The sequence below is a fragment of the Choloepus didactylus genome, chromosome 1 (genome assembly GCF_015220235.1).
Source record: "Choloepus didactylus isolate mChoDid1 chromosome 1, mChoDid1.pri, whole genome shotgun sequence".
Classification (NCBI taxonomy): domain Eukaryota; kingdom Metazoa; phylum Chordata; class Mammalia; order Pilosa; family Megalonychidae; genus Choloepus; species Choloepus didactylus.
Genome location: NC_051307.1, coordinates 162520464 through 162539724, shown reverse-complemented (window position 1 = coordinate 162539724; position 19261 = coordinate 162520464). Strand labels below are relative to the sequence as shown.

Below are 19261 nucleotides of genomic sequence, written 5' to 3'. Positions count from 1 at the left end.
GAGAAAGATGAAAGAACACCTGCCTATAATGCTCTATTAGATATTCTCAGCTGTGTCCACTTTGCATTGTTGTTACATAATTTAGTGTGTAATTAATGCCATAAATGGAATTTTTCCTAACATTTAGCCTTCAGGGATACTGCCCACATACACATAGAGTGATTGGCATCTGCTGTTGATTACACACAGCTTCTCTTTTCAACAGAGATGAGATGGGGCTTTCTCTGCCCTGGCCTGCACTTCATTGTCCTTTGAGGCTTCAGGGCTGCTACTCAAGGAGGGACGGCACCTCAGACACTTACCCAGCAGGCGCATCAGCAAGAACTGTACCCCGATGGCAAATGACTTTTCTTCATAGTTCACCACACTGAAAAGGAAAACAGGAAATCAGCCCAGGAGGACTTGGGGCTGTGTCATCCCTTGGCCAGGGGTAGCCAGCCTTAGTGCACATCATAACCTGTCTGATGCAGTCTCCCAGCCACCTGGCTGACTTGATGTACCTGGGCTGAGGGCTTTTATTGTCTATGTCAGTGGTTCTCAGAGCACGATCCCTGGATCACCAGCATCACCATCACCTGGTATGTCAGCCAGTGTTCTCCAAAGAAACAGAAACAACAGGATATATATATGTAAATATAACAAGATCTATTATAGTAATTGGCTCACATGGCCACAAGGATTGGCAAATCCAAATTCCTTCAGGTGTGCCACAAACGGGGAACTCTGTATGAAGGATGAATTCTCCAGGAGGATCTGGCTGGCTGAAGTAGAGATAGAAATTCTTCTTTCTGACTGCTGAATTCATCAGTTCACCTGAAGGTCTTCAACAGATTGAATGAGACTTCTCTCATTGCTGTTGATTGCAGATGTAAGCAGCCCACAGATGCAATCAACTGATGATTTAAACTCATGAAATACCTTCACAGGAACCATCAGGCCAGTGCTTTCTTGATCAAAGAACTAGACACCACCATCTAGTCAAGTTGACACATGAACTTAACCATCCCAGTCCACTCCCTGTCAACTTGGCACCTGTATGCATCTCCTTAAACCATACTTAATCTCTAAATAAAAATAATTGTCACACTTCCACCTAACATAATTCAACTGTTCTGCATACAACCAGAAATGCGCTAACCCTTTCCCCAGAAAAGAACACAAGTCTTTGGATAATATTCACTCTCAAACTTGATATCCTGTACCTTAAACACTATGACATAAAGTTAATACAACTTATGTGATCAGTAGATAAGGGAAGCAATCAAAAATATTTGTTTTATCTAAACAATTGGACACCATAACCTAGTGAGGTTGACACATGAACTTACCCATCACAGTTATGGTGATATAAGGTTATATATGGTCATACATCCTGTTGGTTCTGTTTCCCTGAAGAACCCTAACTAATACATATTTACTGAGAGTGATTTTTGAGAAACAGAATCTTTAGGATGAGATTTCTGGGTGATTCTGGAATTTTTGGAATTGGTTCTTTTGTCTGATTAGATTAAAAACCACTTATGGCTATCAACATGGCACTGAAAGTCTGTGATGTGAATTGGAAATAGAGATACACAAAACATCACCATTGGATACTGCTACTCAAATGCTTATAACTGGCAAAGCTCTGGGTGACAGTGTATTTGATACCTTAACAGGGTTTTGTGTAATTAAAAGCATAATGATGTTGGCTGGATACAGTTGCTAAAGAAAGGGATGAGCTCAAGGTTTCAAAGTCTCAGTTCAAGTACCACATGAAGGATGTGAACATTTCTATGTGTGCCCTGAAAGAACCTCTTATTTCTTGTAGCAGTAGCCATGAGATTTCAGAAGACCAGACCTGGAACCTTATTTTATGAGAGGCTGAATTACAATGTAATTTGAATTTCCAACCTTGCTGGGAAGGTTAAAGACGCTGTTCAAGTGAGGACATTCTTGAGGAAGGAGTGGGATCCTGAAAATTGGAATGGGGGCATATGGGCTAATAATGATGGGGATGAGGACACTGAAACCCTAGATTCTGCTGAGTATTTTCTGGCAGATAAATCTGTAATTGCCTCCCCTGAGGAAGCAGCCCTCACACCTCCATATGAAGACGTTAACCCAGTTTCACCAAATGAATCTGTAATGGAATGCTTCAGTAGACTGAAGTCCCAGCAGGCCCAGAAGTTGAGGAACAAAGTGTGACCCACGAGGATGTGTGCTACACTCTGAAAGAACTGCATGATTTTTCCAATTTATATAGACAGAAATCAGGCATGGATATTAAGGGTATGGCTTAACGGTGGAAGGAATATAAAGTTCCATCAGGCTGCACTTGTTGATATGGGCCCACTAATCAGGGATTCTAGATTCAGTGTTGCAGCTTGAGTGGTTAGAAAGAGCTCTAATAGTTCGTTCAGGTGGTTGGCTGAAGCATGGATCAAAAAGTGGCCTATATTACCTAAAGGTGAAATGCTATAACTGCCCTGGTATAATGTAGTTGAGGGAATCCAAAGGCTTAGAGAGATTGGAATATTAGTGTGGATTTTTCATGTAAGACCTGCTTACACACCCCAGGAATGTCCAGAGGACAAAACTTTCACCAGGACTGTGGGGAATAAATTTGTTCCTTCATCCCTGAAAAGCTCTATGATTGCTCTTCTTTGTAAGTCAGATATTACTGTGGGAACTGCTACCACTGAACTTAGGTCCCTAAAGACAATAGGGATCTGATGATCTGATGATCTCAGGTTGGCAGGAGCAAAGTGGTGGCATTGGATCGCCAAAGACAAGGTGGCCATGGCTACCATAATGGACAGCAGACTCAAAGCATTGATCAAAATAGTCTAATTCACAGAGACCTATGGTGTTGCTTAGTTGATCATGGGGTACTTAGAAGTGAAATAGATGGGCAATCTACCAAATTCTTACTTGATCTGTATAGAATTCTAGGTCAAGTGACCATAAATAATCACCAGAGGGTGACTTCAGCAGAGGAGAATTTTAATAATCAAGTAGATAAGATGACCCATTCTGTGGATACCAGTCAGCCTCTTTCCCCAGCCACTCCTGTCATTGCCCAATGGACTCATGAACAAAGTGGTCATGGCGGTAGGGATGGAGGTTATGCATGAGTTCAGCAACATGGACTTCCACTCACCAAGGCCGACATGACCACAGCCACTGCTGAGTGCCCAATATGCCAGCAGTAGAGACCAACACTCAGTCCCCAATATGGCACCATTCCCTGAGGTGATCAGAAGCTGGTGGCAGGTTGATTACACTGGACCACTTGCATCAGTGAAGGGGCAGTGTGTTGTTCTAACTAGAACAGATATATACTCCAGATATGGACTTGCCTTCCCTTCACACAATGCTTCTGCCAAAACTACCATCCGTGGACTTACAGAATGCCTTATCCACTGTCATGGTATTCCACACAGCATTGCTTCTGTGCAAGGAACATACTTCACAGCAAATGAAGTGAGGGAATGGGCACATGCTCATGGAATTCTCTGGTCTTACCGTGTTCCTCTTCATCCTGAAGCAGATGGATTGATAAAATGATGGAAGGGCCTCTGAAGACTCAATTACATTGTCAATCAGGTGGCAATACTTTGCAAGACTTGGGCAATATTCTCCAGGAGGCTGTGTATGCTCTAAATCGGTGTCCATTCTATTATGCTGTTTCTCCCATAGCCATGATTCATGGGTCCAGGAATCAAGGGGTGGAAACAGGAGTGGCATCACTCTGTTACTCCTAGCGATCCACTAGAAAAATTTTTGCTTCCTGTCCCTGTGACCTTAAGCTCTGCTGGTCTACAGCTCTTAGTTCCAAAAGGAGGCATGCTTCCACCAGGAGACACAACAATAGTTCCATTGAACTGGAGGTTAAGACTGCCATCTGGTCACTTTGGGCAACTCATGCCTCTGAATCAACAGACAGAGAAGGGAATTACTGTACTGGTTGGGGTGATTGATCTTGACTATCAAGAAGAAATAGGACTACAACTACACAATGGAGATAAAGAAGAGTTTGCCTGGAACATAGGAGATTACCTAGGGTGTCTCTTAGTATTACCATGCCCTGTGATTAAAGACAAAGGAAAGCTGAAACAAACAACAATCCAGGCAGGCCTAGACTCTTTGGAAATGAAGGTTTGGATCACCCCACCAGGCAAAGAACTATGGCTAGCTGACTGAAGAATCAGTCTGCAAATGACTTGTTGCAGAAATGAGGACTCATAATGGTTATGAGGGTAAAGGGAATATGGAATGGGTAGTGGAAGAAGGCATAACTCATTATAAATATGAGTTATGTCCACATGACCAGTTGCAGAAATGAGGACTATAAAGGTTATGGGTATTTCTTCCTTGTTTTGTTATGAACATATTCGTGTGTGTGTGTATATGGGTGTGTGTATCAAATATATATGCATATCAAATACCTTTGTTTTCTTTCCTATCTTATCCTCTTATCATATAACATAAGTTGTATTAACTTTGTGTCATAGTATTTAAGTTACAAGATATCAAGTTTAAGAGTGAATATTATCCAAGGATTTGAATCCTCTTCTGGGTAAGGAGTTAGTGTATTTCTAGCTATATGCAAGACAATTGAATTATGTTAGGTCAAAGTATGGCTGCTATTGTGTTTATTTAGAGATTAAGTATGGTTCAAGGAGATATGTATGGGTGGCACATTGACAAGGGGTGGACTGTCATGGTTAAGTTCATGTGTCAACTTGACTAGATGATGGTGTCCAGTTGTTTGGTCAAGCAAGGTCTGGCTTAATTTTTACTGTGAGGATATTTCATGGATTTAAATAATTAATCATTTTTTTGCATCTATGACTGATTACATCGACAATCAACAAAAGAAATTGCCTTCAGCAATAAGAGAAATCTCATCCAATCAGTTGAAGACCTTAAAGGGAGAACTGAGGATTTCAGCAGTCAGAAAGAAGAATTTCTATCTCTACTAAAGTCAGCCAGCTTCACCTGGGGAATTCATTGAAACCTGCAGCAGAGTTTCCAACTTGTGGCCTGCCCTATAGAATTCATTGTGGCCTGCCCTAAAGAATTTGGATTTGCCAATCCTCGGTGGCTATGTGAGCCAATTCATATAGTAAATCTCATAATATTTTACATATATCATATATATATATATATAAAATATAGTTCCTGTCGGTTCTGCAGTTCTGTTTCTCTGCAGAACCCTAACACAATAACCTAGCCAAGGTGACACATGAACTTAACCTTAACACCTGGGAACTTGTTAGAAATGCAAATTCTCAGGCCCAACCCCAGATTTATTAAATCAGAAACTTTGGGGATGGAGCCCAGGGGTCTGTATTTTAACAAGCCCTCCAGGAGATTCTGGTACCATGCTTAAATTTGAGAAACACCTGTCTATGTGATTTTCAGGGCTGCCCAGAGTTCCCCTAAAGAGGCAGAAGGCATGGGGAAGAAGCTGGGAACTGAGGGAAGGATGCTTAAGGGCATGCTTAAAGCCACAGGTCTGAACAACTCCCACAGAGTAGCTTATATGAGTAAAAGAAAGCCCTGCTGCAAAATGTTATTAGAGCCCCTGGGCTGTAGGCTTCTTGTGCAACTAGAAGAATCACCTACCCAGGGCTGGCTTCACGGGCATGCGGCCCCACGCTCAGACGGGCCCTGGGTTTGGTTTAATGCTTTGTTGTCACTGTCTTGAAATCTGTAATAATTTTTTTAAAAAGGGACCCTACATTTTTATTTTGCACTAGATCCCACAAATTATGTAGCTTTGTCCTGCCCCTCCTCTTCCTCCTTCAAGAGAGGAAATGTGTTTAGCTGAGGAACGGAGTTCAGAGAGAGAGAGGGGAAGGGACTATCTGGAGGCGGTGTTGCCAGACCCCACCCAATCTCAGCTGGGGAGTGGAGCACAAGGTGGGGAGCTGCTAGCTGGCCAGCAGGGGCCCAGGCTTGCTCTAGGCCCATCAGGGTGGGCCCTCCCAGCTTCAGGAGACACGGTGACCTTGGAGAGGCCACAGATGAGTGAACTGACCCCAGGCTGTGCTGTGCTCTGAACACACGCCCCAGTGGGTGCTTGGGTGCTTATCAAGGAAAAGCATTCAGGGACAGTGGGCAAGGGAAGTCAGAAGTAATCCCCAGACCTCCACACATGATTTGTTTGCACTGCCACTGCCAATATTCTGATAGCAAACTGGAGAGGGACCTTCCCTGGTGGGATGGCCCAGTGAGAGAAATACTCATCAGAGTATAGGCAGGGGAAAGAAGCAACCCCTGAGATAACCCCAATGGAAAGTGCCTCAAACTTGATCCCAATGAATCTTTATGCCTACAGATCCTCCCACCACCAACCTGTAATAGCTCCCCTCTTTGTCTTGGATCTGCACTCAAGCCCAGGCAGACTCCCCTGGATTCTCAGCTAAATGTGACTTGGACACCCGTTTGGCTTCTGATTATGGTCTTGGGCCCCTTCCTGGTCTCTGCCCCTTTAGTCCCTGAATTAATACTGGCTTTCTAATTGCTCTCATTCCTTCTGCATCTTCTGCTGACCTTCACTCCCAGCCTGTATTCCCACGCCTGGCTGGGGGCCAGGACTGATTAAAAATAATCCTTGGGTTGTCTACAAAGTCATTTTGAAGGCTCATCTTCTCCACACTGAACAGCATCCATTCTTTCATCTTTCTCAGTGTGATTTATCTTTAAACCACTTTGGGATTCTGGGGCCTTCTCTCCAGTTTCACCCCAGCTTCTGACCAGACATGGAAGGGGAAGATTCTTTTAAGGAGAGCCATAAGCTTCCTGTCCTGTGGGTGAAAGATGCTCTGTTCTTCACTGCGTCCCTATCCCTGGGGCTTGACAGAAATCTTCTGGAAGGTGATTTGCTAGGGATTTCTCTCTCTCCCCAGTTGCTCAGGGACCTCCTCATGAAATTTCCTTACTCTGGTCCACTCCTCGTTATGGCCTTATGCAGATTTATCTCGGGGTTAGAGGGTCTACCATGAGAAGGAAATCCCACTCAAGTGACTTGGGTGAAAGCATCAGGACTTGGAATGCACAGGATGGGGAGCAGTTGAGAAGAGGGAGAGGCAATCCTCCACGGGTCCTGAGGTTCCTGCCTGTTTTTTGGGTATGCCAAGAAAGCAAAGTCCCAACTGTTCTTTTCCTGTGCCATTGCCCAGGGTGGTGGCTGCAGTGAGCAACCTTGAGGCATGAGGTAACATCTTCCCCTAGGCCAAATGCAGGCTTATTCCCTGCTCACTGTAGAAGTGGTGGCTCTCCCAGCTCAGTGTTCCTCAGGGTGACACAAACCCACTGCATGCAAAGCATGCACTTGGGCTCCTCTGAGTCACCCCTGAAAGGACTTGGGGTGTGGGTGGGGCAAAGATAACAATGGAACATGATGTCTATGCTGTTTGCTGCACTGAGTGCTAGAGTACCTTGTCTTTGACCCAGGAGTCTCATGTCTTCTGCCAACATCCTTGAAATAGAAACAGGCTAACCTGGTAGCTAACTTGTAAATAGGGTGAGATTCTTCATTGACAAGTGACTGCTTCTGCTCCTTCCTTACCTCCTAACCTTTAGGGGAAAACATGTCATGAGTACTCATCTGGCTATTAACAATAATTCTTATTTGGTTATTAGCTAGAGCATCTTATATTTACAAAGCAATTTACCATATAACCTTGACATCAACTGTTTGAGGTCAATATCATTATTCCCATTCAGTAAATGAAGAAACTGAGGCTCAGCATGGTTGGGCAATAGCCAAGGACATTTGGCCACCATGCAGCAGAGCTGGGACTTTGACCCCAGCTCCCAAAGTCCAAATCCTGTTTTTCCCTCTTTTCTGCAAGGTACATGAGGACAGAAGGAAAGAATGATGGTGAGGAGGGCAGGGGTGCGGGTTAGGTGAACTTGGTTGAAATATTGTTCTCTCTTTTACAGAGGACGAAGGGAAGGGAGGGTCATTCCATGTTAAAACATCAGACGCACTTCGGTGCCAGCTGTAATGGAGCATCTCTCCCCTCCCCTTCCCCCTCAGGCCAGCCTCTCCCTTCCTGACCTGGGGACTTAGTCCTGAGTTTTTCTCATTTTTCATCCTTTCCATGACCCTCATTCTGTCTCCAGAACTTTCCTCATTTTCTTTCTTTGATTTTTGGCATCCAACTGAGTTCTCCTCCCTCCTCTCAGTTCTTTTAAGATCAAAAAATAAGTGAATCTCTAGGCATTTCCCAAATGTGGAGGCAGGCAGCCTGGCTTCTAAGGCAGCTTGGCCACTTCCCGGCTCTGCCATGCTGGGCTGGTGATTCAGCCTCCTGTGTGCAGAACGGAGGTGCCCCCAGGACACTATGAGTGTGGAACGAGGCGAGACAATGGGGGGCGCTCAGCACCGACCCGGCACAGGTGGGGTCCCCATCACTGCTGCCGTTACTGTTATCTCCCCACAACACCCAAAGAAACCTGCACATTGTAGATCAAAGGACTCTGTGGAGGAGGGCAGCTGGGCGTCAAGTCAAAGGGACACGTGGGGAAGGTGAAGCCAAGCCCTGGGCTGCAAGAGGTGCCACTCACCGCAGAACCATCATGTAGAGGGGGTTGTGGGAGGTGCAGGCTATCAGGGCAGCAAAGGAGATGAGAAAGATGGTCGGGAGCAGGAAGCGGGCACAGGAAATGGGGCACGATCCTGTCTTTGCTGAAGCGGATCCTCCGTTCACACAGCTGCAGTTCAAATAGATCTTGGAGAGGAGACAGAGGGAAAAGGAAGGAATCCACTGACATTATTTTGCCTCCACCCATTTCAAACGTCTGCAACAACTTTTGTCAGGGAGTCCCTCTGGCTTCAACTCCTCTGCTCTCTGGGTCCCACAGGGAGTTCGATGATCCTGCATGGGGAAGCTGGAGAGGACACCAGGTGAGGGTTTTGAGGTGCCCCATGAGTCCTGACTTTGATCATTGTTCGGGCAGTAGCAACTCTATTCACCAAAACCAGTTGTCCCAGGTTGCTAAGCTCCTCCAGCAGTTATGCCCACAGTAGGATGTCCAGGATCCCACCGCCAGGCCTGGCCTACCCAGAGTGGGAAGGCTCTCCTCTGGGCCAGGCCAGCTCTGTGCCCAGCAACAGTGAAAGCACAATGGAATCCACTGAGTTCTGTATCTGTCAGGCCTTTGCTGGAGCCTCCTTCCTGAAAGGAATCCCTCTTGTCTATAAAGGACTCCAGGAAAGGAGGTCCTCTTCTCATGTTTGAAACTCTCTATGGCTTACCTTGTTGGCCACTGCCCATGTCTGGTGGTCCTCACCCTCCCTCTTGTTGTGTCTGATGGCCCAGCCTATGACCATTTAAGCGTCACAGCAGTAACGGGGTCAGGATCAGAACTAATGAACTGGTAACGCTTTCTTCAACTAGACAGTGAGAACTATGCACCCTTTTTACCTTGGCTGCTAGGCAGCTCAGAAATAAGTTATATACAATATTGCTGTAACTTCCTTCAGTCTGGATGGTTTTTTTTTCATGTAGATTTTCCCCTTACACTTTATTATTTTTCTTCTTCACATTATGCTAATGAATTTGGGTCTTAATGGCGTTTGTGCTGTTACTGGAAACATGCCAAGATTATTTCTGGAAGTAGATGAGTCACAAGTAAGTACATAAAGATAAGGAAACCACAGAAGCCACCAAAGACTCTTCCAACTAGAAGGCAACTAAGAGGGCATCTTGTCCAAGATCCTCATCATCCCGCTGCCTGGGAATCACTCCTGTGCCTACGGAGGTGGCTGTGGATGGGGGCTTAGCATTGCCCATGCCTTCCACACAGGCCTAAAGGAATCAAATGTGTCTTCAGAGCATCCTTAGAAACTGCATAGACTTCCCATTGCTCTCAGGATGAATAACTTCCAACTCCTAAGCTCCTACCCAGCTCCGGCTGCTGCCTGCCTTCTTGGCCCACCTGGGGGGACCCTCCTCCTTGCTCAGTGCCAGCCCTGGCCTTCTCCTTCTCTGGGGGCACACCCAGTTCATTCACGCCCTGCAGCCGTGACCACCAATCTCAAGTTGGCCCCAATATGTCTCTTCAGGGCACTTTCTAAAACTATCGGCATGTCTATTTGATAGAATGTAAGTCCTGAGAGCAGGATCCTGTCTGACATGTTCGCTGCCGTATCCTCAGCCCCCCATGGCTGTGCCTGATGTTCACTAAGTATATGTTGAATAAGCAAACACGCGGCTCTAGTTGGTTTGCTGCTGGCTGATTTTATAAGGTGGGGGAGCTATGGCACTCTCAGCAGGTATGAACAGGACCTCGTCAACACAAGCGTCAGTGAATGTGGGCTGCACGGGGGAAGGCTGTGGCCAGGAGACACATGGCCTTGAATTGGAGAGCCCCAGACCAAGGCCGGGCCCTGGGTTCTAGCCCCAGATGTGCCATGAGGTATTCCCATAACTTCAAGCCAGCTGAGTGGCCTCATCTGGGAGCTAAGGGGTTGAAACAAATGACCTCTTCTACTGCTTCCAGCTCTAACTCTCCAGGTCCACATCATAGAAACCCAATACCCTCGATTTATCTGGGCCAGTCCATGCGGTTTTGCAACACAGCCAGGCCTCAGGACCAAGAGAAGCCCGTTAAGATACATCAGGATGAAGCTCGAAGGAGTGCTTTGTCTTGTTTCTGCTCCGTTGGGCCTCAAGAATTTGAATTTGTTGGACATGGGCCAATCTTAAATTGACTTGGGGCTGGAGGCATCTAGTCATACCCCCAGGGAAGGGGAAGTGGAGAGAGGGCGGGTTTGGCCCAGAGGAGGCCAGGATGCTGGTAATGAGCGTGAGAGGAGCCCTGCCCATCCCGGAGCCAAGGAGCAGTCTGCAAGGCAGACACTGAGCTCGGAGCCCCGGCAGGGATCCTTCTGCCCCCAGGACCTCAGCTGTCCCTACCGGTTGCTTGGAGGCTGCAGAGCTGATGTTGACCTCACTGCAGCCAGCATGGCAAGGGGAGAGGTACTCTATTCCGTTATCTCCGCAGACAGGGTGGAAGATGGAATCCGGGCACGAGCAGTCCCTGCGGCAGGCAGGAGGCTGCGGATGTATAGAACTTGATGTGCTGCCAGCAAAACAGGAAATGGGGAATCAAACAAAGCAAAACCAAAGAAAACACTCCACGCTCCAGCCCAGGGCGAGTGCCCGGCCTGCTTTACCATGCCTGTGCGCCTCTGTTTGTTTGGGGCCTGTGCCACCCTGAGATCTGGGTTATGCCTATTAGGGCCAACAAGGGATTTGCCACTGGTTGGTGCTCATGGTCCCTCTCCATTTCTTTTGCACTTGGAGCGTGCGTGGCCCATCTGCTTCCCAGCCCTAACCCACCGATGACTCAGTTGGAAGAGGGCGGGTGGGCAACCCTTCCCACCCCCAGCAGGGCCCCAAACAACCAGCCAACCAGGTCTCTAATGACACAAATGGCAAATGGATCAGGAAAGTAATAGGTAATTTCCCCTTCTCTTCCACCTGTCTCAGGCTGAGGGCAGAGGCCAGAGCCCTGGAAGCAGTCTGGAGTCTACATAGACATTGCTCAGGTTACTCGATCCCCCTGAAATTCAACCAAGAGCATTTTGCTGGCAGAGCTCCCATACCTGACATTCACGATCTCCTTTGGGGAGGGTTAGGATTGGGGCTGACAAGCTGCAGTCCAGAACTTTGCTAAAATAATTATACTAATGAGAGTTAATGTTTATGGGACATTTACTATGTCAGGCACTGTATCAGGGTTTTTTAATGCATAATCATAGCAAAAACTCTACAATTCTCCTTTTGTGGATGAATAAACTGAAGCTTAGAATAAGCTAAGAAACTTCCCCCAACTAGTAAAGAGCAAGTGCCAGGACTAGAACCTTGGCCTGTCTGATTATAAAACCCTGTGCTAAACTGCCAGCAAAAGCCATAAAAAAGGCCCAAAATCTTCTCATCTTCTCTCAAAGCACAGGCAGCCTGCAGAAAACCAGTACCTACCTGGGGGGGGGGGTGCCCCATCCTGAGCAATCCTCCCTTCTCCCATAGGCTTTCTCTCCTCCCACCACAAGCAGAACAGATTATTTCAAAGAGAAACGCAAAGAAAACACCAAGGCTGAAAGGTTGAGAGGTAAGTCTCCAAATGTTGCAACCTCATTAGGCAAAATCTAAAAGAAAAGCCTTTTGAAAGGTGACACCCGGGAAAAAATGGAAATGCTTCTTGCTCGGCATCCTTCCCCTGGCAGGCCCCTAAAACCCTTCCTGAACATGAAGCCAGACTTAAAACTCCCAACTTCTATTGCTTTATGCAAACTGACAGATATTCTTTACTTTACCTGCCCTCCTCCTCACTTGCCCTAATTTTTCAAGTCTGCCATCACTTTCATTGTTCTTTTCCAAATCTTTTCAAGCCTCCTTCTCTCATCTTTCTTCAGAAGCTCAATGAGACTCTGTAATTCTAGCTGACAAAGAGCTGATGCTAAACATAGCTTACTTCCCGGTTCCTGTGGCTCACAGCCGTCCAGATTCAGCCCGTAACCAATCTAAATTAGTTATTAAAAAATGGAACTCTAACCCTGATTGCTGGTGGCCCACTAGGACCCTTTGATCTCTTCCCATAATCAAGCACACGATTCAAAAGTTGATTTTCTAAGCTGCTTTGTAAGATATCAGCTCCAAAAACGAAAAGGAGAGAAAAGAGTTGGGGAAGCAGAAAGAAAGACATGTGGTCGCCAGACCCAGGCTCTGGCCTTAGTGAGGGGTATCACCGCTTGCCTTATTCCCATTACCTGATGGGGTAGACCTCGGCCACAACCGGGGTGGAGCATCCCATGAAGAAGAGAGGGGTGCAGAGTATCATGGAGATGATGATGATGGCAGTGGCCACACGGGGGATGGTTTGCAGAGAGAAAACAAAACGCTTCATGAGGATTCCTCCAAACAGCATCCCCAAGGCCGCAGCAGGGAGATTCACAGCCCCTGTGGATGGAGAGAAGGAGCTGGTCTGGGTGCACAGGCCTGAGAGCGTATGTGGGCCATAGGTTCCGAGCTGGACCATGGAGAAGAGGGTATGACATCATGAAGGATCACTTGATATGCTAATAATTAGTAATAGCCAACGTTTAATGAGTGCCTACTGTTTGCCAGGCACAAGAATTGCCCTGTTTGTGCAAAGAATAAAGAAACAAGAAATGAGACCTGAGGGATGTGGGTCAAATGTATATTTAAGCCCCTCTCATTGGTTCCTCATTGCCCCATTTCCTCCTCACTGTGACAATACGGGGTTGGCAAGGCAAAGGTGATGAACCCCCAATGTGCCAGGGGCTGAAGGCCAGAGGGGTGGAGTGATAGCCATGGGCAACACAGGAGGTTGAGGGGGACAGGGAATTTGCCCTCAAATCTCACACCTACATAGCCACTCACACCATGAGGCCAGTGGGCTCCTGAAGAGCTGTGTAACCTGATCTCATGGCCCACTCTCTACAGAAGGCAGGTCTCTTAAGAAGGCAAGACAGATGTGTACTCCCTGGAGGGCTAGGCACAAACACATGTCCTTGCTCCCTTTCCCGGCGCCATTCCGAGGTTCTCTGGCTCAGAGACTTCTGCTGTCTTCACCGGCCCAGTCCTGAGGAAGGGGCAGGCCTGGGCAGCCCAGAGACCTGGATCAGCTGCCAGAGGACGTGGCGCAGGCTCACCTGGCTGAGCACTGTGGCAAGCTCCCGTGAACTTCTGCAATGGGCCACAGGGCTTGGGAGTGTGGTTCATGCCGAAGGGACAGAAAACCAGGGGGTGAAGGTAGCCAGGGCAGTGACCTGGGCTGGGGGTTAGATGCCCCCAAGGTGGCCCCAGCAAGGGGGAAAGGGCTGGGGGAAATGGGGAGAATGTGCCTCTGCTCCCCAGAACACGGAGCCCACATAGCTGCATCTGCTCGGGGTCAAGGTTTATTGTGGGGCAAAGCATGTGTGTCCTCAAAACCAACAACCAGTACTTTTTCCATTTGTTAAAAACCATATATGCTATATATGCTACATAAATTCCTGGGAAAAACCATTGTCTACAGCTGTCTCTGAGGAGGGGTGTTACGGGAACTTTCAGTTTCTTGGTTTTAAACTTCTGGACCGTGAACATTTCTCATCTGAACCCGTTTTTATAAGCAGGAGGAAAACCTGGAAAATGTGTTCATTTGAAAACAAACGGCATTATTTGAAATGATTAGCAAATAATCTAAGTATGCCCATCTCCCCAGGAAACTGCAAACAGTATCCGGAACCTAACAGGACCTCAATATCTAATGACTGAATGAAGGGAATCTCCCTGAAGATATGAGACATGTATTCTTCCCTTATATTTCCTCCCAGCCTCTAGAGTATTAATAAATCTGTGTGTAAGAGGAAAGGGGAATGGAGGGTGGCCTGTGGGGCTGGGTGGGGGCAGGGAGTGCAGGGTGGTATAGGTGGTGGCGTGTATCGAACTCACGGTTGGATGTAAAGGATGTTCTGCACAGGGGTGTCAGGGGAGACCCCAGCCAGGACTCCATCTCCTCAAGAAGGACTTACAGACAGCAGGCCTCAGAGCTGACCTGTGGCTGCCCCCACACCCTGGGCATGGGTACAGGACAGGCAGGGCACATCCTTCACTGCTCTGGTCTAGGACTGAGGACCCTGGGGTGAACCCCACACCTCAGGACCTTGGGGAAGCAGATGGGGGCCCAGGAATGAGTAATGCTGTTTTATGGGATATTTGAATCGCAGGTGCACTCTGCAGGGGCTTGCTTGGAAATGACCCCAGAGTAATGTCACCAACTGGCAGGTGAGACTCAGCAGCTAAAATCTGACGACTGAGGCTGACGTTCTCAGGGGGCCTAAGGAATGGGACCACATCCATATGGTCAAGCTCATCTGTGGAGTGGGACCAAATATTGATTTGGGTGCTTAGTGAGACCACATCGGTAGTTCTCAACCTCAGCTGCACAAAACCCCTGAGACAGGGCACCATCTCCAGAGATTCTGGTTTCACTGACCTGGGGTGGGGGTGGGAGGCTGGCTCTTACATTCTAAAGCTCTCCAGGGGAGCCTAAAATGCAGCCAGGATTGAGGATCAATGGGCCACATACTCTCTTACCCAAGCACATGTATTCAAGTCCCTGGAGAGGAGGAAAAAGCCCAGGCAGCATTTTGCCTAACTCCAAGTTCAATCCTCCCTCCTCCCGGCTCCCTGGATGATGTCAGGGCCTCTGGGAGACCGTTAGATGTCCAGCCCTTCTGATGGGGAGGAAGACAGCCCCCAGCCTCTGCCACACAGGAAGAGGAAGCCCTTAGAGACCTCCTGGCTGTAAAGACAGACGCCCCAGAAAGCTGCCAAGAATGTTCTAGATTGCCGACCAGGAAAAATGTCCTTAAAATTCTTTCTCCTGTCTGTGTACAGTCTGACCTTCACCTGCCCTGGATCGGAGGCCCGAGGTGGCACACCCTTCCCTCAGACACAGCCACTTCCTCCTGCAGTGCCCTCCCGGCTCACCGATGAGGAAGTTGGCATAGGCCGCAGATGCACCATACTGCTTCTCCAGGAACTTGTTGAGGAATGTGGAGAGGCCCGCGATGACGGAGGAGAAGGTGCACTGGGCCAGGACCACCAGCAGGAAAAGTGGGTTCATCAGGAGCCTCAGGAAGATGTGCGGAAACTCTGCAAACAGACACGCTGTCAGGGGCCAGGGCTCCGAGGCAGGCCTTCCCAAGGGCGCCTCCTCCTTCCAGACAACATTTTTCCATTCCTTAGGGGAGAAACTGAGGCACCAAGATGTTTAGTGGCCAGCCCAGGAAAATACAGTCACTCAGACTCCCACACAACATGCTCATGGGCCAAATAAAATTAGGATGTGCATAAACGAAATCAGGTGGAGGGCTGATAGAAATATGATTAACACAGACACTAGGAACAGTCTCCCTCACATCACAGCCACCTCCACATGAGGCTCTAGGGAGAGGAACGTGGAGGCCAGACCCCAGGGTGGGAGCAGGTGACTCTGACTGGAGATCTGGGCTTGAATTTGGGTCTTCCAGTACCTGCCAAGAAGCAGAGTCACCAGGACCCATCCTAAGCTGTTGAAATACCTGGGAGACGGAGGCCAGTTATAGACCAGCTACTCTTTCTGACCCTTACCACATACACATGGGTTGGGGTACCCCTGACTGCCCCCAACCCTGCTCAGAGCCTGCCCACCCATAGCTGCTGGGTTAGTTACTTTTAATGAAATCCACCAGGGAGTCTCTTGACTTGACCTCTTCCATCTTCCTTGCCTTGTCCGCCACGGCAGGAGTCCTCTGAAGGCAGCAAAGGGGTTGTGTGTTAATGGCCCAGGCTCTCTGCAGCTGCCCTTTCCTGGGCCTTTGACCCACTGGTCTCTGTGGCTCTGGGCTGTGAGCTGTGAGTCGCCCTAGGTGTGTGTGTGTGGGAGGACATCTGGAAGATGCTGTCTTGAAGCAGACGCTGCCTATATTGCAGCGAGCTGGTGCTTTGGCTGATGACAGAACACATCCATGCCAATGCCTCCCACGATAACCATGGGCATCTTACTTTCTATCTAATTTGTCCTTGAGGGATAACAAAAGGTGTCTTGCCAGTTCTCACCCTTTGTCTGTCTGTCACGGCTGCACTTCTCCCCCGACCTCAGGTTCCAGGAGCTGCTATAAGAACTTCTGCTAAAGTCGCTAAAGGCTTCTGGAACACTCTGGCCTAGAATGCCCTCTTTTTCTAGCTCTCCCTTTCTAACTACTCCATGGAGTCCCTGCTTCCTCCTGGGCACAAACTGGAGTCCTGCTCAAAGGCTCTGTCCTGGCTCTTTACCTGCACTTTCTGTGCTTACCACCTCAGTGAACTTGCCTACTGCTGGTGGACTCAGCTCTAACCTGTGATCCCGAACTCTGAACCACCAGCACAGACGCAAGGCCCCTGAACTCTGACAGTAGAGCTCATCGCCAGGAACAGAAGCTCCTGTTTACTGAGAGCTTACTCTGCGCTAGGTACTGTGCCTGGAGTGCCACTTGCATTATCTCATTTCTCACAACCTCCTTCCGAGATAGATATTCTAACTATCTGGAGTATTTTAAATAAGAGGAAACCTAGGAAGAAGGAAACTTGCCTGGGAGCACTCAGCTAGCTTATAAGTAGCAGACCTGGATTCAAACCCAGGTTTTCCTGACTCTTCAACCACCATGATGTGCCACCAACTTCTGAAATTCTTACCCTAGAAAATTGAGGTGCTCCTACTCTATCCCTCTTCCCAAAGCTGGGCTGTGATCTCATACACCTCATTACCAAACATTAAGCTCTAGTCCTGACTTAAAACCTTGGTACACACTTTATCCCCTCCTTCTCCTCTAATCCAGTCCACTGCTGAGTCCTTTTTGGTATTCTCTTCAAGAATATTTATTCTTGCCTTGCCTCAGCAATTTGACAGTCAATCTCCTGGTCCTAAGCTGCAGGCCCCATATTCCACCAGGGCCTCTATATTTCACTCCTTCTTGACCCTTGACATCAATCCGGCCACAAAGTTGCTACCCAGGTGGTCACGTACCCACTGCAGTGCCCCAGTACTTGATGGGATTAGAAAAAGTTCTGGGCCCTCTGGCATAATATCAAGGCCCCCAACCAGACTTCTTTCCCGTTTCAATTCTCATCCTCCCCTGATTTTTATCCCCAAAAGATATGACAGAAGATGCATAGAAGGTCACTCAACTCAAAACATGCTCTATCCTCACCTCACCCCTCCTACTCTTCAGTGCTAGGAATTCCCTTCTTGCTCAGTCCTTCAGATTCAGACATTGATGGACCCTGTTAAATGCAAACGTCAACTGTGCCAGTCCTCATACTTGGCTTTTATTGGATCTTAACTCTTTAGCCCAATTTAGATGAACTCAGTGTTTTCAAATGATGTTTCCTGGCTTCCTTGAGACGGGAACCTTTTGGGGATTCACCTTAGCACCTTTGCCTCTCAAAGCCCCTGGGAAGTCCTGCATCCATGAAACTTGTTTATATTTCACCCTGAATTTGCTTAACCTGCTGCAGCTCTCAACTCTATTTATATTCTACCCCTACCTAAACTCCTATAGGTGGAGTCATGGTCTCTCAGAACCTTACCTCTACTCCTCTGGGCATTGATCGAGGAAAGAAGAAAAAGGGGAAAGAGATGAGAACCAAGAGGACTGAGGAAATGAGCAGGCCCAGCCACCAGGCTCCAATCCATCGGGGGTCTCCAGGACTCAAGTTAACTGTAGCTGAAGAGGAACAAAAGGACACAGGTGTTGTTGAATGAACCTTACCAGAAAGAGAACTTCTGATCAAAAGGAGTTTCAGTGGCTTTCTGTCCACAATTTAGAAACGATAAGCCATGAACTAGAACCCTGGGAAAGGCAACATGCCCTCTCCAGGCTGCTCTGGTCTTCCTAGAGAGCTGAGGCCACTGTGCATGGAGCAGTGTCAGAAAATGAACAGTCTGAAGGGATCAGAACTTTCACCTCACCTTATTTTAATTCCATCCCTTGGGAGGAATAACAATGAATGGAGCTGATTCTCCTGAGGGCTGACCACAGGCCAGACCCCGGACCACATGCTTTACATGTGTTATCCCACTGGAGTCTCTTAGTAAGTCTGTGAGGTAGGACCTAAGCCTGTGCACCACTAAGCAATCAGGAAACTGAGTATCAGAAAGGATAAGTTCTTTCTCCAAGGTTAAGGCTAGTAGTACCATTTTATTGGCCAATTTCAAACCTATTTCTTCCTAGTGCCCAATCCTGCACACTTAAGCACTAAATTCTACTGCCTCTCAACTTTATGAGCCCTAAAAAAGGAGGCCCCAAATCTTCAGGGACCTGAAGAAACAATCATCAACAGCCTGGCAATTCTTCTGACCAAATCTAAAAGTCTGCCATTGTGTTTCGGTGTAGTTTCTATGTAAAGAAAGTCTGTAGGCATAGAGGGAGGGAGAAGGTGGCAGAATGGTCCACAGTCAGTCAGTGACAGGCATCTCTGGGCACTGTCCTGGGCTAGATGAGAATGTCAGTTGCTGGTCTTTTGGAGCTACCAACAGGAGCCAACTCAAGAAGTACTAGCAAAAAGGCAAGGATGCTTTGACCCCGAGAGAGGAGAACTGCCCCCTGGCTTTCCACTTTCATTTGCAGTACAGGCAAATGATACCGGGCAGATGACACTGTGGTCTGACAGCTACAGGGAAAAGAGTCTGTAGGCTCTGGAAGCACGGGTCAGGTTTAAAGCTTGCC

At 47.8% G+C, this 19261-nt stretch overlaps 1 protein-coding gene across 1 annotated transcript in view; it reads right to left on the bottom strand.

Moving 5' to 3' along the window:
- Positions 1-19261, bottom strand: part of SLCO2A1 (solute carrier organic anion transporter family member 2A1) — a 90363-nt gene that overhangs the window by 9341 nt on the left and 61761 nt on the right. The window contains exons 6-12 of the mRNA XM_037844648.1: positions 18123-18259; positions 16228-16306; positions 15504-15668; positions 12776-12965; positions 10920-11085; positions 8566-8729; positions 303-367 (exon numbers count right to left, since the gene is read on the bottom strand). Coding sequence (XP_037700576.1) covers positions 303-367; positions 8566-8729; positions 10920-11085; positions 12776-12965; positions 15504-15668; positions 16228-16306; positions 18123-18259 — 966 coding nt within the window. The remainder of the gene's footprint in view (positions 1-302; positions 368-8565; positions 8730-10919; positions 11086-12775; positions 12966-15503; positions 15669-16227; positions 16307-18122; positions 18260-19261) is intronic.